General features: G+C 35.8%; 1 protein-coding gene across 5 annotated transcripts in view; it reads left to right on the top strand.

Annotated features, from left to right (window-relative positions):
* SMAD4 (SMAD family member 4) overlaps positions 1 to 27,860 on the top strand; it is a 111,386-nt gene that overhangs the window by 70,811 nt on the left and 12,715 nt on the right. For 4 of the 5 annotated variants that reach the window (XR_005791598.1, XM_040478805.1, XM_040478804.1 and 1 more), the window contains exons 5-10: positions 4,995 to 5,207; positions 9,136 to 9,255; positions 9,350 to 9,466; positions 10,859 to 10,909; positions 20,190 to 20,373; positions 21,925 to 22,093. Coding sequence is in view for 4 of the 5 variants with exons in the window: in XM_040478805.1 (XP_040334739.1) it covers positions 4,995 to 5,207; positions 9,136 to 9,255; positions 9,350 to 9,466; positions 10,859 to 10,909; positions 20,190 to 20,373; positions 21,925 to 22,093 (854 nt within the window). In the remaining variant the exon portion in view is untranslated. Of the gene's footprint in view, positions 1 to 4,994; positions 5,208 to 9,135; positions 9,256 to 9,349; positions 9,467 to 10,858; positions 10,910 to 20,189; positions 20,374 to 21,924; positions 22,094 to 23,664; positions 23,772 to 27,860 lie in introns of those variants that run through there. The other variant, XM_040478807.1, reaches the window with a different exon arrangement.

The following is a 27,860-nucleotide window of genomic DNA, read 5'->3' as shown; positions in this document are numbered from 1 at the left end:
CTTATGTACCAAAGTGGTCTAAAAAAAAATGATAGGAGAATATAAAACATAAACAATATTTTTTGATTGGTAAAAACAGACTATTTTGGAAGAAAATCTCACAGAACAGTTTAAATGAATATAGATACCGATAATGTCTGGTAATTTAGAGTCATGTATAACATATCCTTTGAAAATACCAATAGTCTAATTTTTCTTTGTTTCTAACTTATTTATATATATATAAATATTTTTTCAGTCTTGTTACATTTTGAGTCGATAAAACAAGGCTACTTTAACTTTCATAGATTATTTCAATTCTGTTTTTAAAAGGAGAGTTTTGAGGTGGGGAAATTAAATCAATGGGGGGTGTTTTTTGTTTTGTTTTTTAGTATAATATTTGAGAAGAGAGTTCTGTTAAAACTTTAGCGCTGTTACTTAGAACGTGTTAATTAACTAAAATTTTTGTAGGAACTAATTAATTTACAGGGAAATTCTGATAAAGAACCACTGTCATCTTAGAAAGGTGTGCTGTTCTGGAGGGAAATCGGTGGGTTGGCACTTCTTGTTGCAGAGTCTTAGGGGTGGGTCAGAACTACCATCCACTTGTTTAACAACCTTAAACAAAATTTAGGAAGAGCATGAAAGTCTACTTGTTTTTATTGTCCATTTTTCTTCTATGTCATGAATAATGGAGGAAGATTCTAGTGCCTTTCGTTACTTGTTAGTGGTTAGTAGGTTTCTGAGAACAGTGGGTTGGTAATGTGGTAGTGGTCTGGGAAGAGTACCTTTAAGATTGGTTCAAGCCCTTGATATTATGTCATTTATTTTCTTCGAAAGTAAATACCCTTCAGATTTTCACCTTTCTCCATCCCTGCTTTTGGAGAATTAAAGTACTAGGGTTTGGGAGACTGTAGTGATAATTATATCAGAATTTCCTTAGTGGTGGTGGTTGTGAGGAGATCCAATTCTGAGGACTCATCACACTCCTCCCTTACTCTGAAATACTGCTGTCATGAGTAGCTGTTATTGGTCGGATTGTGTGGATGATCAGCTCTTTTTAGTGGCTCTAGGGCTGTTTTAGCCTTGTAGGTCCCCCTAGTGGTGGTTTGTTAAGGCCAGCTTCAGTGGTTCATTTCCTCAGAAAACAACAGATGTTTTTCACAGTCCCTTCTAGATTTGGACAAAGAAATAATACAAAGCCAGGTAAAGAAAAAGTTAAGAAAATGGGATAATTCCTTCACTTTTGAGTTGGAATTTTGGTGATAATCATTTCCAGCTTATTTCCTGTCTTCTATGAAACTTTCCATGACCACATCAGCCTGCATATTCATTTTAAGAAGATTTAATGAGCGTGTATTGCTTGGTACTGTGTTAGGATCTCGGGGTGATAGGATAAGTAAGGTATGTTTTCTCCACTCTAGGTAGCTCATAGTCTAGTGGAGGAAGGAAAAGGAAAAGGTAAATGAGACAGCAAGAGTAGCATCAGAGAAGTGCTGTGGTCGGAGGTGAGCCCAGTGGCTTCAGCTTTTCTGTCCCTTATACATATTCCTTACACTTCATAGGACATTTTCCAGTCACTACAGGTATGACTGCTCTAAAAGTACAATGAAATCATCACAGCTAACACTTACTAAGTACACATTTGTGTCAGGTACTGACTGAGCCAAGTGAATTCAAATGTTGCACCATTCCCATTATCCCCTCCATGGTAGTTGGCATTGTCCACACTTGATTAGATGAAGATCAAGATGGACAGCTAGGAGAAGCTGGAGTAATGTGTACTCAATATTAGATACTTAAACAATAAAAAAATATTACAGAAGAGTGTAAGTTCTATGAGGGTAGAGATTTTTCTTTTGTTTATTAATATATCCCAAGTGCTAGAACCGTACCTGGAACATAAGTGCTCAATAAATATTTACTCAGTGGATGAATTTGTGGAATGCTAGTCCATAAAGAGAAATACTTAATAGTTTGGTGTCTGTTTTTCTGGACTTAAAAAATATATACTATATGTTTTTTAATTTTATTTTTTTGAATAGGCAATACATGGTCCATAAATCAAAATACTATAAAAAGGTATACAGTGAAAAGAAGTGCTCCCACCCTTGCCCCCATTCCCCCCTACCTCAGGTAATCACTTTTATTAGTTTCTGGTGTTTCCTTCCAGGGTTTCTTTACGCAAAAATACATGTATTATTTCCCTCCTTTCTTAAATAAAAAGCATATTGTGCACTTGTTCCGGACCTTGCTTTTTAAATTACGTGATGTGATTTTTTAAACATGCATGTGATCATAGTGTACAATAGTGTTTTGTAACCTACTTTTTTTCTTTTGCAAAAAAGTATATTGCAGACATCTATCCTTGATACCTACAGTTTCACCTAAGGGACATGGTTTAAGTTATTTGACAAAGAGACTTGTAGTCAGGTAGAAGTCTCAAGCTTACATTTGGGAAAGGTTTAGTCAATGTATTAGGCAAAAAAAAAATATTATGAGGCATAAAGTAGGATTTAATTGTTACAACTGCACATTAGGCCAAAGAGTCCACTGAAAAGCAAAAGCGATGCATATCAAGTTGACCAGCTGTTTCATCAAATCAGTAGCTTTCTCTTTATGTACTAGCAATACCAGTATCTGATAAAAAGATCCTAGTCAGTATAACAACAAAAACTCTAAAATGTCCAGGAATTAAATAGAGATGTCAGGATTTATATGAAGAAAATTATAGAACTTTGTTGAATGATATCATTTTTTTGAAAGATTGAATAAATACAGTAATACTCACTTTGTGTCCCAAATGCTTTTTTCTTGAATTTTTATGATTTGGCCAACATTAGTGATGAATGGTTGGGTCCAGTTTTTTCTTTTTTCACTTATACATAGTGATGTGTTAAGCATCCTTTTGGTTATCTTTTTGTTTCCCTAGAATTTTTTCACTTTTAAAAATGTTTTTAAATTAAATTTTATTTTGTTAAGTGTTTGTTTTGAGAGAGCAAGCACAAGCAGGGGAGGGGAAGAGCAAGAGAGAGAGGGAGAATGAATCCCAAGCAGGCTCTGCACTGTCAGCGCAGAGCTGGAGGTGGGGCTCAAACCCATACACTGTGAGATTATGATCTGAGCATAAACCCAAGAGTCAGACACTTAACTGACTGAGCCACTCAGGTGCCCCTCCCTAGAATTTTTTAAAGAAAAACTTTTGGGAACGGAATTTTTTGGTCTTAACTATATCGGTGTCTTCATGACTTTTGATGTATGAAAAAGCCCTTTAAGAGATTGTACATAGTAATTTGAACAATGGCTTATTCTTTTAAATATTCTCAATTAAAAAAAAAGGTCATGTTGGGGCACCTGGTTGGCTCAGTCTGTAGATTACACAACTCTCAGGGTTGTGATCTCAGGGATCTTAGGGTCATGAGTTCAAGCCCCACTTTGGGCATGGAGCCTACTTAAAAAAAAAAAAGCCATGTAACTAATTGGTATTTATGTATAATCAATGTTTTCAAAAACTGACATAAGGGAAACACAAAGGGTGCTGGATGTTGATTCTTTTTTTTTTTTAATTTTTTTTTTTTTTTTTTTTTTTTTTTTTACGTTTACTTACTTTTGGGACAGAGAGAGACAGAGCATGAACAGGGGAGGGGCAGAGAGAGAGGGAGACACAGAATCGGAAACAGGCTCCAGGCTCTGAGCCATCAGCCCAGAGCCCGATGCGGGGCTCGAACTCACGGACCGCGAGATCGTGACCTGGCTGAAGTCGGACGCTTAACCGACTGCACCACCCAGGCGCCCCTGGATGTTGATTCTTAATGGAAAAGAGAATGTCTTCTTGTGGACTGTTAATTGATTATTCTAAGAGAACCTAGTATTAGAATTCTGTGGGTTGTAAAATTATGGGGTAGTTTTAGTTTAGAAGCAGTAAAGGGTTGTTTGCTAAAGACAAAAAGCATACCCCAAAACAATAGTCTAAAACAAATAGGGAGGTTCTGGGCAGAGAACAGTTGACATTATCAGTGCAGTCTAAGTTTTCTTTTTTTCCTTGAGGAAAGGCAGCTTTCCCTAATTTGTTAAAGGAAAAGTGTTGTTGTATCAGCTAGAGTCTAGGTTTGCTTAAGGCGTAACCACATAGGTGAAAGATGTTGATTATTGGGTTTTTTCACACCATATGTTTATCAAACATCATTTGATTTGGGTTTCTAGAAGGAAATTTCAGTTTGACTTACCATTTAGGATTTTTCTTTTTGGTTCTAACCCTGGAGGGGACGGACATTGAATACATTTCAATCTTTGAATGCATGACACTTAACAATAAGTCTAAATCCTGGAATTGGATAGCTATCAGATCCCACTCATTTCTACAGTGTGAAATTAGCAAGAAGATACAGCTAATTACTTGATCTCAATTTGGTCTTCTCATCTGGATAAACATTTTCCCCAGCTATTTGGTTTTCATCTAACTCCTGTGTTTAAGATGATTATTACCGGGGCGCCTGGGTGGCTCAGTCGGTTAAGCGTCCGACTTCGGCTCAGGTCATGATCTCGCGGTCCGTGAGTTTGAGCCCCGCGTCGGGCTCTGTGCTGACAGCTCAGAGCCTGGAGCCTGTTTCAGATTCTGTGTCTCCCTCTCTCTCTGACCCTCCCCTGTTCATGCTCTGTCTCTCTCTGTCTCAAAAATAAACATTAAAAAAAAAAAAAGATGATTATTACTTCTAGGTTAATCAATAAACTAAGGAATACCTCTTCAGGATCATTGCTGGAAGTTGTTCGGAGTATAGTCTATCTTCACATTTCTGGGGGGTCTGTCAGATTGATTGGTAAAATATATTTGATGTCACTATTTCTAAATGCATAGTTTTTGTTGATAAAGTAGTATTCTTTTCAAATATTATGAAAAAATTCTGAGTTAGAGTTATTTACATTATAGTTAATTTTAGGTGTTATTACAATACAAGATTTTTTTTTCTGTAACAGAAGCTTATAAAATTTTTAAATGTGTTTACTTTTTTATATAGCTACACCAGGTATGTTGGTGAAGGATGAATATGTTCATGACTTTGAAGGGCAGCCATCATTATCCACTGAAGGTCATTCAATTCAAACCATCCAGCATCCACCAAGTAATCGTGCCTCAACGGAGACATACAGCACCCCAGCTCTGTTAGCTCCATCTGAGTCTAATGCTACCAGCACCACCAACTTTCCCAACATTCCTGTGGCTTCCACAAGTGAGTAGTAGAATCCAGTGTAGTCAGCAAGTTGATTTTCCCTATTTAATATTTACATGTAGTCACTTGGAGGAAACTCCAAGTAAAAATTAAAAGTAATGTGATATCTTTTATAGGAAAAAAAGTATTAAAAAGGTCTTTCAGTTGGTCCTAGAAAAAATGGTGTTTGTAATTTTGCAATTTACTTAAAAATTTTTTTTAATGTTTTAGTTTTTAGAGAGAGTGTGGGCAGGGAAGGGGCAAAGAGAGAGGGGTATAGAGGATCTGAAGTGGGCTGTATGCTGACAGCAGAAAGCCTGATAGGGCTCGAGCTCATGAACCTCGACATTGTGACCTGAGCTGAACTCACAAACTGCGAGATAGTGACTTGAGGTGAAGTCGGACACTAAAGCGACTGAGCCACCCAGGCTCCCCTACTTAAGTGTTTTTATGTTGATGTACAGTCAACTTGGAATTTAAGTAATAACTTTGATTATAATATTGATTTAAATTAATGGTCAATTTGTACTACCTCTACTACTACATGCAGAGGTAAGAATTGTCTTGAGCTTTCAGGTATGTTTTAGAGAAGTGTTTGAGTAGTTAACAAGTAGTTTTGGACCAAGATGTTTGTAAACATTTCTGTTAATGGAATTGCAAGCTTTACTTTAATCAGTTTTTATTTTTTATCTGGCAGAATATTACTTTATAATAGCCGTTTCAGTCTCCCTTGTACAAATTTAGAAAAAAGGATCTTGATAAAGTTGTTCATAACTTATATCCCTTAAGATAGACATTATGTATTTTAGTCAATTTTGAAATAAAGCTAAATTCTGTGTATCTTTTTTTTTTTTTAACAAATTTTTCTAAAAGGCTCTTCGTGATAGAGATACACCATCTTCTCTGCTACATTATAGAGACAGAGGGATATTAGGTTTATCTTTTCTTGGGCCTGATCAGGGCAATAATGATTCTGTTCTTTTTTTTTTTTTTTTAATTTTTTAACGTTTATTTATTTTTGAGACAGAGAGAGACAGAGCATGAACGGGGGAGGGTCAGAGTGAGGGAAACACAGAATCTGAAACAGGCTCCAGGCTCTGAGCTGTCAGCACAGAGCCCGATGCGGGGCTTGAACTCACGGACCGCGAGATCATGACCTGAGCCGAAGTCGGCCGCTTAACTGACTGAGCCACCCAAGCGCCCTTTAATATTGTTCTTTAATATTGTTGTTTATTTGCACAGTCACCAAATGTTGCATGGTTTGCTGTTTGGCAAGTGGAGTCGCTTTTTTTTTTTTTTTTTTAAACTAATTACAGAGCAGGGTCTTGGCATGTATATGGTGTTATTTGCACCTGGTTGCTAAGGAGAGTGTATCTCAGCCCACATCAGCAGTAGATTGTTGATAGATCTGGACTAATACTTTGTTAGCTGCCACCAAAGGAAGCATTATTCTATTTAATATCAAATGAGATTCAGAATAGAAATTTGATCTTTGGAATAAATGGGGGACTAATTTCTATGATTGAGTTTACAAGTAAAGTATACCAAATATCCTCCCTTTAATTCGTTTTACCTCTTCACCAAAATGTATGTAGCAACATATTTTGGATTTGCTACCTGAGATGACGGTCTCACCATAGACAGCATATTCTAAGTGGATCTTATAGTTTAAGCATATACTTTAGAGCCTGGGCCCTCTTAATCACTTAGTGCTTCTATTATCTGTCTACTCTTTATTTACAGAGTGGTCAGTGATGGATAATAAAAGAAAGCACATTATAGCCAGCCAAGCATAGATTACTTACTTTTATTGATATTATCTGGAGATTAAATTTGCATGTCTTTGTTGATGCTTGCTAAAGTGACTTCATTCTAACTGTTCTATTCCCTAGAGCCAAGTCTATTGAAAACCAGGAAAAGTGATATGAATGAAATGCAGATAGTTTGTCTTGGTATTTTTTAGATATATTTTCATAGTCGAATCGTGATTTTTAAAGAATTTGTTTCAAAATGTTCTGTAGATCTCAAAAAAGTGTATTGATAGGATTAAAAGAAAAGAAATTGGACAAAATAGGGGAATTGGAAGACTATTTCAGGGGCTCCTGGGTGGCTCAGTTGGTTAAGCGTCTGACTTCAGCTCAAGTCATGATCTCCCAGTTTGTGGGTTTGAGCCCTGTGTCGGTCTCTGCACTGGGGGTGTGGAGCCTGCTTGGAATTCTCTCTCTGTCCTTGTCTCTCTCTGTCCATTCCCCACTTGTGCTCTCTCAAAAATAAATAAACTTAAAAAAAAAAAAAAGGACGACTTTTTCAAATAAGCTTATCTAGGTGTATTGTTTAATTTCATCTTACACACTTGGAATTGTGTAATAGAAATATTCAGTACCAATAACAACCTGTGTTCATTTGGCACTTGAATATCTTCAGGTGTTTTTTTTTTTTAAGTATCTGTAAATTAAAATAATCTCATTTCCCTTATATAGGGACGCTTTTTGTAAGGTAGCTAAGAATCTGACATGTACAGTTGTTAAAGGCAAGAGTAAAAATGTCATTAACATTTGAAGATAACTTGGAAAAAATTTTTGGGGATGAGTAGGAAGGGAGGTTTCTAAAAACATCATGTTTAAAAATAAATAATTGGGGAGTATTGAAATGATCTCTTTAACTTTTAATTTTATAATCCTAGCCTTAAGGAAATGTGATTTGTAGAGAGGAGAAAAATGTTCCTTTTCCTTGATACTTTGATCGATGGTGTCATTTCCTTTTGTGTATCTTGATTATATTCCCATTTAGATGAGAAAAGATTGAAGTTATGTCAGTGATAGATAACAACTGTGAAATTTCATTGCTTTCCAAATGGAATTAACAATTGACTTCATTAATGCTTGCTTAAAGAAATCAAGCATTTTCCACTTAAAAAAAAAAAGGCCTTAAAAATGTAGGTCATTGGGTCGCTTGGCTGGCCTGGTTGGTGAGGCATGTGACTCTTGATCTTGGAGTTGTGGGTTTGAGCCCCACGTTGAAGATAGAGATTACTTAAGAAAAAAAAAAAAAAACAATAAAATCTTTTAAAAAATGTAGGTCAGTAAGCAATATTGTAGAATGGTTTTGAATAGAATAGAAGCCACAGGAGTCTTACTCCTTCTGGTATATTACATATAGAAAGAGTAAGTAATTTATTGTAAATCCAGGAATATGGTAGTGTTCTTGGAAAGAGATGATTTTTGGTTTTTAAAAGTACATGAAAAAATTTCAAAGTAGACTTCGAGTTTGTTGTGGTTTTTTGTTTTTTGGGTTTTTTTTTTTGTTATTTTTTTTGTGTGTGTTTTTTTTTGTTTTTTTGGTTTTTTTTTTTGGTGGTTTTTCGTTTTTGTTTTTGTTTTTGTTTTTACTAGCAATGCTCTATTGATTTAACAGTGAAGCCTGAACTCTTCTAAACTTCACCTTACCCATCACATTCCATTTAAAAGATTTGCCTGCTCTGCTTTTCTTTTATCAAACCATAGCATTTTGCCATTACCAGTACCAGTGCTGATGATAATGAATTTCAGTTTTCAACATTTTCTTGAGCCTGGACTTTTGGAGTCCTAATTAGAAGGGTCTAGAGCTAGATGGCATGGCCAGTGATGAGCTGATGTGCTTCTGAAGTTACTGTGATAGGCTAGACATGTAGTGGGATTTTGCTGGCACGTGAAGAATATTAATGAAGGAAAAGGCCTCTAAAATTAGCTAGGCATTACTTTAAGGTAGAATAATTTTCAACTTTTTCAAGTTAAGGTTTGCCTTCATAGATGACTTTAGGGTTTGTTATTTGATAGACCATGGACTAGTTCCACTTTTTGCCCATCTTTATAGCTTCGATCATCAGTTATAGTTGGTCCTTCATTTACTGTATAAAAACGCAGGATTGCATCTAAAAATGTACCGTATTAATGTCTTCTTGTTCCTCTAGGTCAGCCTGCCAGTATACTGGCAGGCAGCCATAGTGAAGGATTGTTGCAGATAGCTTCAGGGCCTCAGCCAGGACAGCAGCAGAATGGATTTACTGGTCAGCCAGCTACTTACCATCATAGTATGTACATGCTTTTTAAAATCTTTTAAGTAGTTGAGAAAAAATAGGCAGACTTTATAAAAGCAAATTAATCCATGTGGGCCTTAATTTTTAGACAGCACTACCACCTGGACTGGAAGTAGGACTGCACCATACACACCTAATTTGCCTCACCACCAAAACGGCCATCTTCAGCACCACCCGCCTATGCCGCCCCATCCCGGACATTACTGTAAGCTCTTGTTTTTGTTTTAAGGGCCTTTTCTTTTTGAGAACTTGTTTTCTTTCTGTTTTTTTTAAATGTTTTTACATCTTTTATTCATCTTACAATTTAGTTTCATTAAATGATTACTGCTTTTCAGCATTTTGGTAAAAACAGTATTATTTACTTTTCATGGTTTTGTTATCATACCTTTGTTTTAGAGGAGTAATGTTTACTGAATTTATTTCTCTGTTGCTGATGTTTCATTAACATCACATTGATTTCCATTCATTTGTTTGTTTACTTTGTATATGTTCTTAGGTCTCATGTATATCTGTATATCCACCCTAAGTGGATTGAAATCCCTTGAGTGTCAAGATCTCAAGGTTTCCCTCATCATAGTATTCAGCAAAATGCAGACACTTACGTGTTGTCTCTATCATTACTCTGTGCAGGCTTGATTTGGAGGGATACTCTACTAATAACCATAGCTTGTAATTTCAGACAGAAGAGGAACATTGTTCATTTGGCTTAGTGAAATCAAGACCCTGAATTTTTCATATGTATCCAATTCCTTTTCCTCCATTATAAGATTAATAGAACCAAAGAAAACTTGGAACATACAGAAAAGTGTAAATAAGAAAATTTACAGAGTCCTACCACGTAGAGATATCCACTTCTAATATTTTTCATATTTTTTCTTCCAGTCATATAAACGGGTGTATATATATTGGGAGAGAAAGGATCATACTATGTATATATTGTTGTATCCTGCTTTTTTTCAATTATGTTACTATTTTCCATATCTTAGGGAATGTAATTTTTTATGGCTTCCTGGCCCAGCAAAGTGGTTAAGGTGCTGAGGTTGGACCCTTAACTGGCTGTGTGACCATTGGCAGGTTATATAACCCCCACTAACTAAGCCTTAAGGGTAATAGTATCTGTCTCAAGGAGTGTTGTAAAAAGCAAATGGAATAATTCGTGTGAAGGGTTTAGCACAGTGTTTTAATGCTTAATAACCTCTCAATTTATCCTTAATTTAATAAACTTTAAACATTTGTTTTTAGAACGGACCTAAGATTTTGAATTATTGTTGTATATTGCATTGTAAATTACACTCTTATCACCTTACATGAATAATTCATTTATAATTTAAATCTTGTGTGTACAGTTATTGCAAATTGCTTAACAGCACTTGGCACATAGCATTAAAATGTTAGCTATTAAATATCCACAAAAGTACCTTGAGAGTATTTGCTTATATAAAGTAATCTAAACTAAGCTTTTAAATTTTTAGACATTGAATAAGTTTTAAACCACTCCTAAGGTATGATAGTTATATTTAAGTAAGGTTTATTAAAAGTTTTAGCATTGGAAAACTTTTAATAAATAAAATTGGGATTTTTATTGTCTTTTCTTCAGGGCCAGTTCACAATGAGCTTGCATTCCAGCCTCCCATTTCCAATCATCCTGGTAAGTGTATTTCAACAATGATTCCCTATATTTAGATTTTCTTCATAGTAATTAAAACACACACACACACACACACACACACACACACAGGTTTTAGTCTAGTTACACAGTAACCTACCTTTTTAGATAAGTACAGTACTCCTTATGGCATTAGCTAATCAACAGTTTATGAGTAGCCAATAGAGTCCACATAAGCTGCCTATATTTGATACTTTTTAACTGTCTGAAGTAAAAGACAAGAACTGTTTTTTCAGCTAAAATATGAAGTACCAAAGTGCTGGTTTTAGCATTGAATACATAAATATGCAGCAGAAGAAAACTAGGTTTCAAAATAGAACAGCTGTAAAAATGTAGTTTAAAAAGCCAGGGAAAAATCCAAAATGTGCACTGGAAATAAAAATAATTCACTGTGTCTGTTTTAGAAGATAGATTCAGGAATTTTTGGTTAACTGGAATTTTTAGAAACTTTTTGATTAAATTATGTTCAAAGGAGTAAATAGCTGAATAGATTTCCTTAATTCAAATTTGAATATATCTTTTAAACCATAGAAGTAAAAAAGCAGAGAGAGTTAAAATACTGAAGGCTTCTTAACATAAACATAGCATTTTGAATTACTTTCCTCTATCCCTTCATATGTTTTTCTTAGCTTAAAAAGATGCAAATAAAATTGATCGCTTAATTTTTTTCCTAATTAAAAGTAATTTGTTTTATTATGAAGAATTTCAAACATATACCAAATATCAGACAGCACCCCCACCCCCACCCCGACCCCCCATTGTACTAATCCCTCAGTTTCAGCCATTGTCAGCTAAGGACCAGTTTGGTCTATTTATACCCTCACCTATTATTTTGAAGGAAATCCTATAAAATTGTTTTATATATAAATATATCAGCATGTATTTCCAATAAAATTTAAAAAATAATGTAACTACAATAACCATAATGATCATTTTAAAGGATAACTTATAGTTCTTCAAATAGATCTACATAATTTTCTTAAGCAGTGTTTGGTTTGTTATTTTTTATGTTGGTTCTAATTTTTCTTCCAGCTGTTAAAAAAAAACCATTGAGGGTAAGATTTTTAAGCTTATAACACTTCTCATGTTTCAGTTTAAGAGATTTGAAGAGTTTCTGAATCAAAAGGCCAAACTGCTTTATAGAGATCACATCAGAGTATGAGAACCAGTTTTACTTACCATGCTTGCCAGCAGAGGCATGATAGTTCAATAGTCTTTTTGCTGATTTAGGAGGCAAATAATATTGGTTTTGATTAGAAGAAAAATGCTACTGGCAGGGCCTAAGTACTTTTTAACCATACATATATACTACTTAAATTATCCTCTTTAGTGGGTTTTCTATATGTTATTTGCATATTTATTGAACATTGTTTATGGGTTAAGGAGCCTTCCCTTTTTAAAACATTTTTATTGAGAAATATAGAGAAAAGTATATAAAACAAGTATACATACAGTCTCATGAATAACAGTAAAGCCAACACCTAGGTAACCACCACCCAGATTGAGAACTACGACAGCACTCCTAAAAAACTTCCTACCCCATGCATTTTGTTTCAGTCAAAAACTTTTCTTCTTCATCTGCAGAGATCGGCACTATTCTGCTTTTTGTGGATACTGTTTTTGTTTTTTGAAACTGATGAATGCATCCTTAGACCATCTAGTAGATTGGATTTACTTGTTTTTAAAATTATATGAATGAAATCATTATATCAGAATCTTAATTTGTTGTGAATAAATATGTTGGGATAAGGGGGGGAAATCTAGAGTCTTAAGAATGAGAATTTTTTCTGACTTCAATGAAGCAGAAAGTCATTAGTCATTGAGAGTCATTAGTGATGCCTGGCATTTTGGGGAGCCTCAGTGTCCATATGGTTAAGTGGAAGGTGGTCTGCAGGAGGGAGGGTAACCAGAGCTCAGAAGAAAGACCTACTCTGGATGGGATGGTGAGGTGGGGTTAGAAATGGTGGCTGGTTATTTGGGCTCAATTTGGATTCAGCAATTGCTTTTGGTTTCCTGATAGATTTCCTTCATTCTCATGATGCAACTGATGTTGAGGTCTAACAGTTCCTGGTGGTTAGGGAATAACAATAACTAGTTATGAGGATACACATCTGGAGCACCCCACACTGGTATTAAAACTTCTGTCTTGAGTAGACTAGACTTAATGACTTAATGGTAAGAATTATTCTGAAAGGTCTCTGTCCAAGTGGTTGTGGGAGAGGATCAACTGTGCACATACACCTGTAGTGGAGTCAGCTGGTTGGAATGTGGAGGGCTGTGAACTCTTTGACTATGAATACTTAGAGGCCCCAGAGGAGTTTTACCTGACAACTGTTATCTTCATTACTCCTATTACAGTATTAAGAGAATATTTTAACTGGTCGCCCTGTTGGGAGGGCTTGTAGTCATGGTTTACTGTCTACTCTTATTCAGTATTTCTTTTAAAATTTGGATCCAATTATTTCTCTGCTGAAGAACTTGCACTAATTTCCCTGACCATTGCTTGGCCAAAAGGATGAAGTTGGAATTCCTTAGCTGGGCAGAAAATAGACTCTGATCCTGTTCCATGTGTACTTTTCTAGCCTTGTCTCTTTATGCTTTAACCATCCTGAAGCACATACTCAAGCTTGCCCAGGTATCATTCCTCTGTGCTTCTTCTTTGTCTTATGTCTTGTGCACTATATTAGTTACCTGTGTTCTGCAACAGACTACTCCCTAAACTTAACTAGTTAAACAGTAATAACCATTTATTATACTTAGTTTCTGTGGGCCAGGGATCTGGGAATGGTTTGGTTGGTTTGCTTTGGCTTAAAGTCGCATGAGGTTGCAGTCAGGTTGTTGGCTTGGACTGCTATCATCAGAAGGATTTTCTGGGGCTGGAAGATTCACTTTCCAAGTGGTTTACCCATATAGCTGGCAAGTTAATGTTATTGTAAGCAGTAAGCTCCACTTTCTCTGCATGGAGCTTCTCAAGTGTCTTCACACGATAGCCAGCTTCCCTCAGAGTAAGTGATCAAGAGAAGGCAAGACAGAGCCTCAGGGTCTTTTAGGACTTATCAGAGGCACCTGGGTGGCTCAGTTGGTTAAATGTATGACTCTTGATTTTAGCTCAGGTCATGATCGCACAGTTCTTGAGTTTGAGCCCCACGTTGGGTTCTGTGCTGACAGTGTGGAGCCTGCTTGAGATTCTCTCTCTCTCCCCTTTCTCTGGCCCTACACTGTTCACACACACACCCTCTCTCTCAAATAAAGAAAGAAAATTCAAAAAAGAGGATCAAAAGTCATGTCATAATTTCTGTAAGGTCCTATTTTGTGAGGAGGGGATAACACACAGATATGAATATCAGGAGGTGAGAATCCTTGGGGACCATCTTGATGCCCACCCACATACTCCTAAACTCCTAAATGTGTGCGGCAAATTCCATTGATTGATTGATTGAGACAGAGCATGAGTCAGGGAGGGGCAGAGAGCAAGGGAGAGAGAAAATCCCAAGTAGGCTCCGAGTTGTTAGCACGTAGCCCAGTGCGGGGCTCATTCCCATGAACCATGAGATCATGACCTGAGCCGCAATCAAGAGTCAGAGGCTCAACACCCTGCGTCTCCCAGGTGCCCCTGTGCAAACTCTTTGTAAAGATCCAGCTGGAGTATACCACTTTTGGGAAGCCTTTCCTAATCCCTGTGTCCTCTGCTACCTAGTACTTTTAATTCTACTAAATTACAGTTGGTAGTTCACTTCTTATCCTTGATTCATGAACAAATAGAAAAGAAAGCAAAGTGGGGCGCCTGGGTGGCTCAGTTGGTTGAGCGTCCAACTTCAGCTCAGGTCATGATCTCACGGTTGGTGGGTTTGAGCCCCGCATTGGGCTCTGTGCTTGGCAGGTCAGAGCCTGGAGCTTGCTTCAGATTCTGTGTCTCCCTCTCTCTGCCCCTACCCCACTCATGCTGTCTCTCTCTCTTTCTCTCTCTCTCTCTCTCTCTCTCTGTCTCTCAAAAATAACATTTGGAAAAAAAAAGAAAAGAAAGCAAAGTAATACTTGTTTTAGGTGTGTGGTTAATGTGGCCCCTTAAGGTCTGATTAAGAAATGCTAAAATGTTCGACCCCAGACTTAGGACCTTTAAGAGGGAAAATAAGCATATACTTCTGAATATATAAAATATTTGAAATAATTAAAAATCCTCAATAATAAATATAGTGTATCTATTTTGAGAAATAATTTTTCTTTATTAAAACATTTTTTAATGTTTAATTTTGAGAGAGAGTACAAGCTGGGGAGGGGCAGAGAGCAAGGGAGACACAGAATCCGAAGCAGGCTCCAGGCCCTGAACTGTCAGCACAGAGCCCGACACTGGGCTTGAACTCATGAGCTGTGAGATTGTGACCTGAGCCAAAGTTGGACACTTAACCAACTGAGCCACCCAGGAGCCCTGCGAAACGATTTTTGAGGACAGTTACATAAATGCTTTCAGACATAGATGTAATATAAATTGTAGAAAATGAAAATAATTAGTATTGGTCATTACCTTGGTATTAAGGATTTCAGGTAGGCCATATACTTGATGATTTTTATGCTTTGACTTTGATAACTAAGTCGAAAAAAATTTTGGGCAAGGTTAGTCATTTTATTTCTTTTTTATGGATTAACTTTGTTTTTGCTTTTTCTTAAAGCAAAAGCTTTTTCTTTAATATTCATCAAATTAAATATTAATTGCAAATTAAAGTGAGTTTCCTCAGTGTCTTTGAGGTTGTTTTGGTAATTCACAAATGGATTCAAAATTGACAGATTTCCAAATTCAGGTTATATTTTAGTAGTTTGGAACTATACCATTCAAGAGAGAGTCTTTATGTGTAGATAAAAGATTCTCCTAGGGGCATCTCATTCAGATCTAAATAATAAAAGAAATAATTCATAATGAGTCTCTTGGGCACTTTAACCAAGTTTTTAACTTCTTGAATTACTTGCTGTCAGAAATTGAAGATAATGCCTTGGAGACTTATATTTCCCAGTGTAATTGAATAACATTTATTTGATAAACTGTGCTTTATAATACATTTCTCCATTATAAAAAATATTTAGCTAAGTTCTTATATTGTAAAAAAAAAATTCAGGTTGCTAACTTAGTCTTTTAAAAACCTTTTCTTTCGCCTGGGTGGCTCGGTTGGTTAAGCGTCCAACTTTGGCTCACGTCATGATCTCACAGTTTGTGGGTTTGAGCCCTACGTTGGGCTCTGTGCTGACAGCTCAGAGCCTGGAGCCTGCTTTGGATTCTGTCTCCATCTCTCTCTCTCTGCCCTCCCTCCCTCCAAAGAATAAGTGAACATTAAAAAATAAATACATAAAAACCTTTTCTCTGGCCAGTAATGAGCAGTCCATAGGCTTCATGAGACCAGCTCAACTTCACTAGTTCAGCAACAAGGAGCTAAAAGTATCAAATGAGCAAGCACATTAATAATCCCACTCCATCTTGGTAGGTGTTGTTGAGTTATTAAGAATGTTCTCTCTAATTACATCCTGCTGTTAATACTAGTTTTGAGAAACTGCAGGCTCATCACTTATATGGCATTTGATCCTTGGAGCAGAAGAGCAAAGAGAGATCTAGAAAGTCTTTTTTTTTTTTTAAGTTTATTTATTTATTTTGAAAGAGAGAGAGAGTGTGAGCACAAGCAGGGGAAGGGCAGAGAAAGAGAGAATCCTAAGTAGGCTTTGCACTGTTAGCACAGAGCTGAATGTGGGGCCTGAACTCACAAACCATAAGATTATGACCTGAGTCAAAATCCAGAGTTGGATGCTTAACCAGGTGAGCCACCCAGGCGCCCCAGGATCTAAAAAGTCTTAATGAGTGCTTCTTATTCCTTACTCCTGTTTATTACTCAATTAGCAAATTGAGAGTGGAAAGTTTTCCACATTATATACTGTATCCCAGGACTGCCAAGTTCTCTGGAACCCTCTTAGATTACCTCTGGTTCTCTCTGTCCTCCTAGATGGTAACCTCCTTCCTCCTTTCTTAGGCCTTAATAATCTCTTAACAGATCGTCGTTTTTCTTCCCTGATCAGTGGTGTACAGTTCTGATGCCAGTTTCTGTTTACTTCAAGTTTCTTAAAATACTTCTTCCCAGTAGCAGGAGATCAACTCATACTAAACCTATTCAGATATGCAGCTTTATGTAACCATCATTGCTGTATGGTATCTGAGATAATTAGGTAAATGAAAACCCCTTTGGCAACTGGGAAATAAAATAAGGTTTAAGTGCAGTTGCAGATATTATAGTTATGATGATAAAAGTATCTTTTTTCTTATTTAAACATGGAGATTATACAATTCTCTTTTTCTCCCGTAAATTGACTCTAATGGAAAAAGGTTGCTCACCATGGAACTTTACTTCTGGATAGTGTTCTTCAGTATGAACTAGGAAATGCATGTCCTTGCGCCTTATTTTTTACTGAGCATTATAGACATTCATGACTTTAGGGCATTGTTTGTAACAGAATTTATTGTGTGGACTGTGTAAAGACCTCTTTTAAGTGCTATTACTGTTTTTTTTTTTTTTTTGCTTCCAAAACATTGGGTAGTTGTTAACTTACCTTAACACAACCTCTTTAGTTTTAGCTTCAACCAATATACCTGCCAGTTACGTTTGCTGAGGCTTTTGGTTCATAGCATAATGGAATGTTTTCTATAAAGAATAACTTCATAAATATTTCAAACTGTTCTTTTAAGAGGGGACTTCAGTGTATCACTACTTTTCAAGTTTAATGATAACCAAACATATTTAAAGAAATTTAAGTATTTGTGATTAGTTGATTTGATCTGTGTGGCAAAACATTTCAAGTTAAGTTTTTGAATCACCATCTTCATGTGGTCTGTTTTATTAATTCTTAGTTGAAAAGTACTTTCTTCCTTGACAGCATTTTTGTTTTTTTGTTTTTTGTTTTAAATGTTTATTTTTGAAAGACAGAGAGACAGAGTGAGAGAGGGGGAGGGGCAGGGAGAGAGAGAGACACAGAATCCGAAGCAGGCTCCAGGCTCTGAGCTGAGCCCGACTTGAGGCTCAAACCCAGGAACCGCGAGATCATGACCTGAGCCGAAGTTGGACGCTCAGTCCTACTGAGCCACCTAGGCACCCCCTTGACAACAGTCGAAAAGCAATTAGATACATAGATTTTACAAGATTTTTGAAAATATATTTGAAATGTCTGTCATACTTCATTTTAAGATATTTTGGGAGTTTGAGAAGATCTATTGTTTTGTCATCCCAAGTATCTTTATAGATTGTTGAAAGTTTTATTGCTGCAAATTTTAGATGAGTCAGAGTTCATAAAAGGCACATTGAGAAGCAGATCAATAATTGGTTTATCAGCAGAAAGCTTTCAGGGGCACCTGGGTGGCTTAGTTGGTTGAGCATCTGACTTCGGCTCAGATCATGATCTCATAGTTCATGAGTTCAAGCCCCGCGTCGGGCTCTGTGCTGACAGCTTGGAGCCTGGAGCCTGCTTCGGATTCTGTGTCTCCCTCTCTCTTCCCCTTCCCTGCTCATGCTCTGTCTCTCTCTGTCTCTCAAAAATGAATAAATGTTAAAAAAAAATTTTTTTTTTAAAGAAAGCTTTCATTCTCCAGTAAGTGGCAGTGGCCTTTTCCCCCTTAAATAACTCAAATCCATTTTTATTTCAGGGCCTTTGCATTTGCTTTCTTCTTAGTATATGTGCTGCTGAAGTGAGCACATCATTTGCTTTCTTCTTGAAGTGTTCTGTTCACAGTCTTTATATAAGTACGTGGTCTTTCAAAGGTTATCTTTTCAGATAGGATGTACTCCTGCCCTCTAGTCTGATGATTCTTTCCAATCATCTTCTGTTCCACACCCCATTTTATTTTCTTTACAGTATTTATCATTACCTGAGTCATCTCACTCATTTATCTCCTTATTTGCCTCTGCATTTCCATGAGATTAGGGACAGTAGCGGTCCTGATTATTGCTGTTGTATGCCATGCCTAGAATAATTTCTAGAGGGGTGCCTGGGTGGCTCAGTCAGTTAAGTGTCTGACTTCAGCTCAGGTCATGATCTCAGGTTTCATGAGTTTGAGCCCCATGTAGGGCTGTGTGCTGACAGCCCGGAGCCTGGAGCCTGTTTCAGGTTCTGTGTCTCCCTCTCTCTCTCTGCCCCTCCCCTGCTTGCACTCTGTCTCTGTCTCTGTCTCTCTCAAAAATAAATAAGCATTAAAAAAAAAATTAGAATAATTCCTAGATACCCTATAAATTGTTAGTTAAAGGAAAACCAAATAATTTCCATTTATGTTGTCTCTAATAATTGTATTCAAACAAAAATTAGAAATACTTGATCAACTATATTTGCAAATCAAACCAAGTCGTGCCTTTTTTCCCAATCCCATTTAAAATTATTTTAAATCATTTATCGTTGCTTAAATGAATACACGGAATACATCTTCAGAGTTAAAATTGTAGTAGTTAACATCAATTGACTTCACCAAAAACAACCTTTCAATCAAGAGACAGTTGAGAATTCCTATCCAGAGCAACTGTGTAGTGGAGTGTGATTAACCTTGACTCTAGTCTGGGATGGCTGACTTGCTTATGCCCTGTCTCTCAATTAGGGATCTATACAAATATGCCATAAATTGATGTTACTCAAGAACACTTCCCTGGAATATGTCTTAGAGTCAGTGTGTTTTAAAAAAATACAAGTTGGACTACGTAGAAAATATATGCAGCCAAATGAAACACTATGATAAAATAATTTATTTTAGATTCTAATTACTTCCATTCTTTAAATTCCTAGTTGACTGTGTCCTTTGAGGTAAGAACCAATGTCCAGATTTTAAAAATGACTACAGTTTCAAGAATGCTAGGTACTGAGCTGAAAAATGGAAGACATGGAAGTGTCTACTTTTTTTTTTAATGTTTGTTTATTTTTGAGAGAGCAAGCACAAGCAGGGGAGGGGCAGAGAGACAGAGGGGGATACAGAATCCCAAGTAGGCTCAGGCTCTGAGCTGTCAGTGCAGAACCTGACACACAAACTGTGAGATCATGTCCTGAGCCGAAGTCGGGTGTTTAACCGTCTGAGGCCCCCAGGTGCCTTGGAAGTGCCTACTTTTAATACATTGTCATTTTCATCAAATTCTTTTGGGTGCTTTTCAAATGCCTGTCTCTTCCCTTCACCCTTTCTTTTAGGAAAAGCTTTGTCTTAAGTGAAAGTGAACGCTTTGTATCTTACATGGGTAGGTGTTCTCCTGTTTATCCTCTGTAGCTCCTGAGTATTGGTGTTCCATCGCTTACTTTGAAATGGATGTTCAAGTTGGAGAGACATTTAAGGTTCCTTCAAGCTGCCCTATTGTTACTGTTGATGGATATGTGGACCCTTCTGGAGGAGATCGCTTTTGCTTGGGTCAACTCTCGAATGTCCACAGGACAGAAGCCATTGAAAGAGCAAGGTATTGTTGACTGTATAGTTATTTTAAAAATTGAATATAGTACATTGTCATTTATTCTTCAAAAATTTTTTAATGTTTATTTATTTTTTGAGAGAGAGAGCAGGGGAGGGGCAGAGAGAGAGGGAGACAAGGCTCTGTGGGGCTCAAACTCAGGAGCCGTGAGATCACGACCTGAGCCAAAGTCGAACGCTTAACCGACTGAGCGACCCAGGCGCCCCCATTGTCATGTATTCTAAGTTCTGTTTTTCAGTGTAGACTTACAAGATTTTGAATATAGACAAAAATTAAAGATCATCTTAAAAAGTCAGAAAATTTGTAAGCACTGCAGTATAATTGTGGATGTTTGTTATTTAAGATATAATAAAAAGTCTTGTTTAAGTTAATGACGTTTCTATGTTTTGAATAGTAAACTAGACCTTTTGGTATCCAGTTTGAAAACTAATCTTTATTTCCTCTGATCATATATTATTTCTACAAATCTGTTGAGAGGAAGTAATGTAAAACGAGGATGTTTTGGGGCGCCTGGGTGGCGCAGTCGGTTAAGCGTCCGACTTCAGCCAGGTCACAATCTCGCGGTCCGTGAGTTCGAGCCCCGCGTCGGGCTCTGGGCTGATGGCTCAGAGCCTGGAGCCTGTTTCCGATTCTGTGTCTCCCTCTCTCTCTGCCTCTCCCCCGTTCATGCTCTGTCTCTCTCTGTCCCAAAAATAAATAAAAAATGGAGAAGAAAAAACCAAAAAAAAAACAAAAAAAACGAGGATGTTTTTGTAAATATTATTTATAATGTTGGAAAAATGATAAAGGGTAATGCTTAAGTAAATTTTGATGAACTTTCATTTTTTATGTAGTCATTAAAATGTTAATTAAAAGTTTATATATCAAATGTAAATGCTTAAGGTGAAATATTATAGGAAAATATAGTTTTAGGCACTTTATGATCTCAACTCTTTAAGGAAGTATATATGTGCATAAGTATGTACTCATGGTTCTATCACTAGCTATGTGACTTCGGTGAATTACTCTCTAAGCTGGTGCTAATAGAATTATCTGTGATGAAGAAGATAGTTTATATCTGTGCTGTTCACTGCAGTAGCCACTGCCTACATTAAAACATGGCTATTGAGCAGTTAGAATATGGTTCATATGATTAACTGAATTTTATAATTAGTTTAATTTAAATAGTCACATGTAGCTAGTAGCTGTTGACTTGGACAGTGTAACTATATGCTTTTATAAGCTTTAGTTTCAACATTTATAAAATGGGTTTAATGGTATCTACCTTACTGAATTGTAAAGGTTAAGTGAGGATTTATGTTTAAGTATTCAGCAGGTAGTAAACATTATGTATATGCTCATCGTTATTTTATATGAATAAGATATTTTAAAAAAGGAAATATGCAAGAATGTTAATAATGGCTGTCTTTCAGTTATGGTGTAATATAATGTCTTTTATTTAAAAATTTTTTTTAATATTGGGTATGCAATATAATCTGAACCAAAACTTATTTTTAAATACTTATCCAAACAAAATGTGATTCTCTTTTTCTTCCTAAGGTTGCACATAGGCAAAGGTGTGCAGCTGGAATGTAAAGGTGAAGGTGATGTTTGGGTCAGGTGCCTTAGCGACCATGCAGTCTTTGTGCAGAGTTACTACTTAGACAGAGAAGCGGGCCGTGCACCTGGAGATGCTGTTCATAAGATCTACCCAAGTGCATATATAAAGGTTAGTTACAGTCTTACTCAAATATTTTAGACTTAGAAAGCTCTATTGTTAAAAGAATTGAGATGGAGGTGGGGGCAGTAGAAAAATGTCTTTTACGTATTAAACAATCAGAAGTGATATTTGTGTATAAAACATATTTCCTGGGGCATTTATTGATGTTATTGCCTATTGAGTTTTATGGTTGCATTCATGCCCTATTATTTATTAATAAATTTGTTTATTAATAAATTTGTTTTACAGTAATACACAAGCTCTTGAAAATATTGAGTGAAATCTCCAAATTTGTATTCCTTTGATTTATAAAGTATGTAAAACTCAGACTCTAGAATTTTATCTTAGCCAATCTTCAGGATCGTATGGAGGGGAATTCTAAAATAGCTTTTCAAATTAAGAACCTGAGAAATGAAAAATGCTTCAATACCAGGTTATTAAATGTAATTTTGTGCATTAAATGAACATTTATCTATTGTTTATTATGATATTTATTATATTGTTTTGCATATTAAGCCTGAGGTGTTTATCATTTATTACCTATTCAACCCATTTCAATTTTGGTTTATAACATAACACACTCTTTTTGAAAGAAAGTTGGAATTAGAAAGGCTAAATATATTTTTAATTTCAGATTTTGTACAGTCATCCTAAGCATCTTCATTGTTGGCTATTGTAAATTAGTGGAATTAACTGTATAACTCATCACTTATTTCCAGGAAATTCCTGAACATACAAATAATATAGTCAAATAGTGTGTACAGAAATGGAATTGCTTGTTTGCCTCACAACAACAAACCCAATATCTCATTTTCAGTTAAAGGATATAGGGATCTATATAATGAAACTTTTTTTTTTATAATGAAATTTCTAAATATTATCAAGTAGAGTGAAAATAAGAAACCTTCATGTACCCCTCATCCAGCTTCAACAATTATCAGCATTCTATCAACCTTTATTGTGCTTACCACTTTACTTTTTTTCTCCAGTAATTTAAAGCCATTTCCAAATATTCTTTCAGTTCACTCATAAAATACTCTCGTACGAATTGGTAATTGATAAATATTTCTAAAAGACATAATCACAATGCTATTTATCACACCTTCTGAAATTAACAGTAATTTCCAATAATTTAACAGTAATGTTAAGTCATGACCGTAGAGAACCATTTATAGTTTTGATCTGTTAGAACAATGGAATACAATAGAACAATAAAATATTGAAATACATTTATTGATAGGATGTTTATGATGTGGAAATGTCAGTTGTTAAACAATACATAGACTATGATCTGTTAAACATTACATAGGATATTTGTATTCGTTTATATATATACCCACAAGTCAGTGGTGTGTACAATGTCTTACCAGGAATTGTCTCTGGGAGGTGGAATTATCTTCACTTGCATTTTCCAATTTCTTCACAAGGAATTTTAGTTATTTGTGCTTTATTGTTATTTTTAAGTGGTGTTGGATTTCCTCGTATGCTTTGCAGTCTATTTTATATTGGTTGGCAAATTTGTCTTGAGAGAATTAATTCTTTTTATTTTTTTTCCTCCCTGTTATTGCTTCTCCCTATAGGGCAGTTTTGCCTTAGTCTGGCACCCTGGGATCCACATCTCAGAACCAATTCTTATATTTAGGAGGTAGAGGAATTTTGTCCCATGAGGAAATTGAGTTCCAATCCCCAGGTATGCTCAGGGCCTAATTCCTATTGCATAGGTTTCTGTTGCTTATCTCTGCCATGGGCAAGAATTTTATTCCTAGGCGCATTTCTGAATTAGCTGTCAGAGTATTTTACCAGCACTTGGTTTATGGGCAAGTGCCCAGTTGTAGACCTCAGAGAGCCTGGCTATTGTATCTTTCCTTATTATTCTAAGAAGTTAAATTACTAACCTCTACACCTTCTTTTTTTGATCTTGGTACGCAAGTACCTCCTGTCTTTAGTCCCTGCTCTCCACTGTAGATTTTGTTTATCCATCATCAGTTGATGGACACATGGATTATTTCCATTTTTTGGCTATTGCGAATAATGTTGCTCTGAACATTCACGTACTGGTTTTTAGGTAGATGTATGTTTTCAGTTTCTTGGATATATACCTAGGAGTAGAATTGCTGGATTATAAGGCAACTGTGTTCAGCGTTTTTGGATGGATTGCCAGACTATTTCCCAAGTTGCTATGCCATCTTACATTTCCATCAGCAATGTATATATGAGAGTTTTAATTTCTCTGTATTCTCATCAATACTTGTTATTATCTATTTTAGCCATCTTAGTGGGTGTGAAGTAGTATCTCATTGTGGTTTTGATTTGCCCTAATTGATAATAATACTGAACATCTTTTCATGTGTTTATTGGCCATTTGTATATCTTCTCTGGAGAAATATCTATTCAGATCTTTTGCCCATTTTTAAATTGGGTTCTTTGTCATTTTGTTACTGGGTTATAAGAGTTCTTTATATATTTTGGGTATCAGTCCCTTATAAGATACATGATTTGTGTATATTTTCTTCAATTCTTTGGCTTGTTCTTCATTTCACTTTTTGGTGATACGACTTGCAGCATGAAAGGTTTTAATTTTGATGTAGTTCAATTTATCTATTCTTTGGTAGCTTTTGCTTTCAGTGTCTTATCTAAGAAACTATTGCCTAATCCAAAGTCATGAAGATTTACTTCTATGTTTTCTTCTAAGTATTTTATAGTTTTAGCTCTTTATTTTAGGTCTGTGCTCCATTTTGAGTTAATTTGTGTTTATGGTATAAGGAAGGGATCCAGCTTTATTCTTTTGAATTGGAATATCCAGTTCTGGCAACCATTTGTTGAAAAGACTGTGTTTTCTCTTATGAATTATCTTGACACCTTTGGTGAAATTCAGTTGACCTTGAATGTAAAGGCTTATTTCTGTGTTTATATACATATATACATACATATATATACACATATATACACACACACACACAATTATACATATGTACATATATATACACGTACATATATATGTATATATGTGTATACACACACACATATATATACATACATATATACACATATGTATATATATATATATACACATGTATATGTGTACACACACACACACACACACACACATACGTATATAATCCTTATGACAGTACTACTCTGACTTGATTACTCTAGCTTTGTGGTAAGTTTTGAAGTTGGGAAGTATGAGTTTTTCAACGTTGTCCTTTCTCAGGATTGACTATTGACCACTCTTTGTATTTCTATGTGAATTTTATGATTGGCTTAAGGGATATATATCTTTAATAATTGTTCTACCCTTTGTATGTGCTTATAGCAGAGAGAAAAAAGTGTTCATGTATACTTACTCATCCATCTTGACTTGGAAATCTCTGGGTTACTTGAATAATTTGCAGCGAATGGACAGGGAGCTATGTGTTGATTATATACTATGTGTCAGACAAGAGTTATGAATTTATTTGATATAGGGTCATTTTAAAACATTTGAGTAGACTCCTACAATTAAAGTAATTTTTAGGATTGTCAAATAAGTGTAACATCTCTGTTTTAGTACAAATGGCTCTTGAAAAGCTCCTAAGGTATGAGATATATCATCACTTGATAAACCACTGTCAATGGATAGATATTCAAAGTAATATAAGGCTTTTGCTGTGAACAATAAATAACAGTCTTGTGGGACATTTTAGTGGAGTAAAAAACAATATCCTGTTTTTATCATATTAACTGTTAAGATTTTAAAAGAATGATTTCTGTTTACCAAGCATATTATTGTTCTTCAAAAGAATCTTATTAGCCAGAAAGAAGGACATACAAATATACCCTAAGTCTAACTATTGGCATGTTCTTAATTTACTAATTTTTTAGGCAGTGATAACTAGAGGATCTGTATAATGGTGTTTAGATTTATTGATTCTCACCAGAGATGGTATTACTGGGGTCAATTATATGCAAATAACATGAACCTCTGGAAGGAGGACCCACACATTGGGAATACACCTCCCCTATCCCCCCAAACATGCATACACACACACACACAAACACATTTTTCTCTTTTAAAATTAGGAAAACATGAGTTTGGAGAACCATTCTTTCATTTTATAAATCAAGAAGCTAAAGCTAAATTGTGAAGTTTCTTTTCTCCTAAGATGTTGATTTTTCCCCCTTCATCTTTCATGACATTATAGTCATCTTTCATTCATGAAAATCTGATGTAATGAAATGTCATTTTACAAGGTTTAAATGAAGCAAATGTTTGAGTTCTAAGTGGCCTTGTTGTTTTGCTCTCAAAAGTAAGATGTTTTGTTTTGTTTTGTTTTGTTTTGTTTTGTTTTGTTTTGTTTTTGAGAGAGAGCACATATGCGGGAAGAACGAGTGGGGTAAGGGCAACGGAAGAGGGAGAGAGAATCTTAAGCAGGCTCCACACCCAGCACCGGAAGGCTGACGCCAGGCTTAATCCCACTATCTGGGCAGTCAGGTTTTTTAACAGCTTTATTAAGATACTGAGATATAATTCACATACCATGTAATTCATCCATTTAAATTGTACAGTTCAGTGATTTTTAAAAATATATCCACATAGTTATGCAGCCATCATCACAATCAATTTTTGAGCATTTTCATCAGTCTAGAAAGAAGCCCTGTACCCTTTAGTTATCATTTCTCAATCTCCCATTTCTCTCAGCCCTAAACAACCATTAATTTACTTTCTCTATAGATTTGCCTATTCAGAACATTTTGTATAAATGAATTCGAATAGTGTGGTCTTCTGTGACTTCTTTCTGTCTTTTTTTAAAACGTTTATTTTGAGAGAGAGAAAGCATGCATGCATGAGAAGGGGAGAGGCAGAGAGGGGGGGGGGAGAGAGAGAATCCCAAGTAGGCTCTGCACTGTCAGCACACAGCCTGACGCACATCTCAGTGTCACGAATTGTGAGATTATGACCTGAGCTGAAATCAAGAGTTGGACATTTAATCCACTGAGCCACCCAAGCACCTTTTCTGTGACTGCTTTCATTAGATATAATGTTTCAAGCTTCATCCACATAACAGACATGTGTAGTTCATTCATTTTATGGCAGAATAATATTCCATATACCACATCTTATTTATCCATTCTTCAGTTGATGGATATAGGAGTTTCCATTTTTTGGCTATATTATGAATAATACTACTACAAACATTAGTGTACAAGGTCTTATGTGAATGTATGTCCTCATTTCTCTTGGGTATATACCTAAGAGAGGTATTGCGGGATCATAAGGTAACTCTGCGTAACATTTTGAGGGACTCCCAAACTGTTTTCCAGAGTGAGTTAAACTGTTTTACATTCTGATCTGCAGTGTGGGAAGCTTTCAATTTCTGTACAGTCTCATCAACACTTATTATCTATCTTTTGTATTTTAGCCATCCTAATGGGTGTAGAGTGTTATCTCATTGTGATGGTTATTGATTTGCATTTCCCTGATGATGTTGAGTCAGGTTTGGTTTTGCACACATAAATGCTAGGGGAGGCTTCTAAACCATAGGTAGGCTAGGTTGAAGATTATTATGATCCCGACTTATGTTGATTTCCCAATTACGGTGTATTGTGATTCTTACCTCCAGATCAGGTAACTTAGCAAATTTTTAATGAAGTCTTATGTTCACATGCCCAATATACAACAAAATTCCCTTTCTCTTTCTGGGTTGCTATTTCTTGGTGTTGATTCCAACTGAGAGTGTTGTAATTAAGCCTTATAATAGAAAAATGTCAAAATTTGACGCCTGGTTGAAAGTAT

The sequence above is a fragment of the Herpailurus yagouaroundi genome, unplaced genomic scaffold (assembly GCF_014898765.1).
Source record: "Herpailurus yagouaroundi ecotype Mexico unplaced genomic scaffold, PumYag 142, whole genome shotgun sequence".
In the NCBI taxonomy this organism is placed as follows: Eukaryota; Metazoa; Chordata; class Mammalia; order Carnivora; family Felidae; genus Herpailurus; species Herpailurus yagouaroundi.
This window is presented reverse-complemented; position numbering and strand designations above follow the sequence as displayed.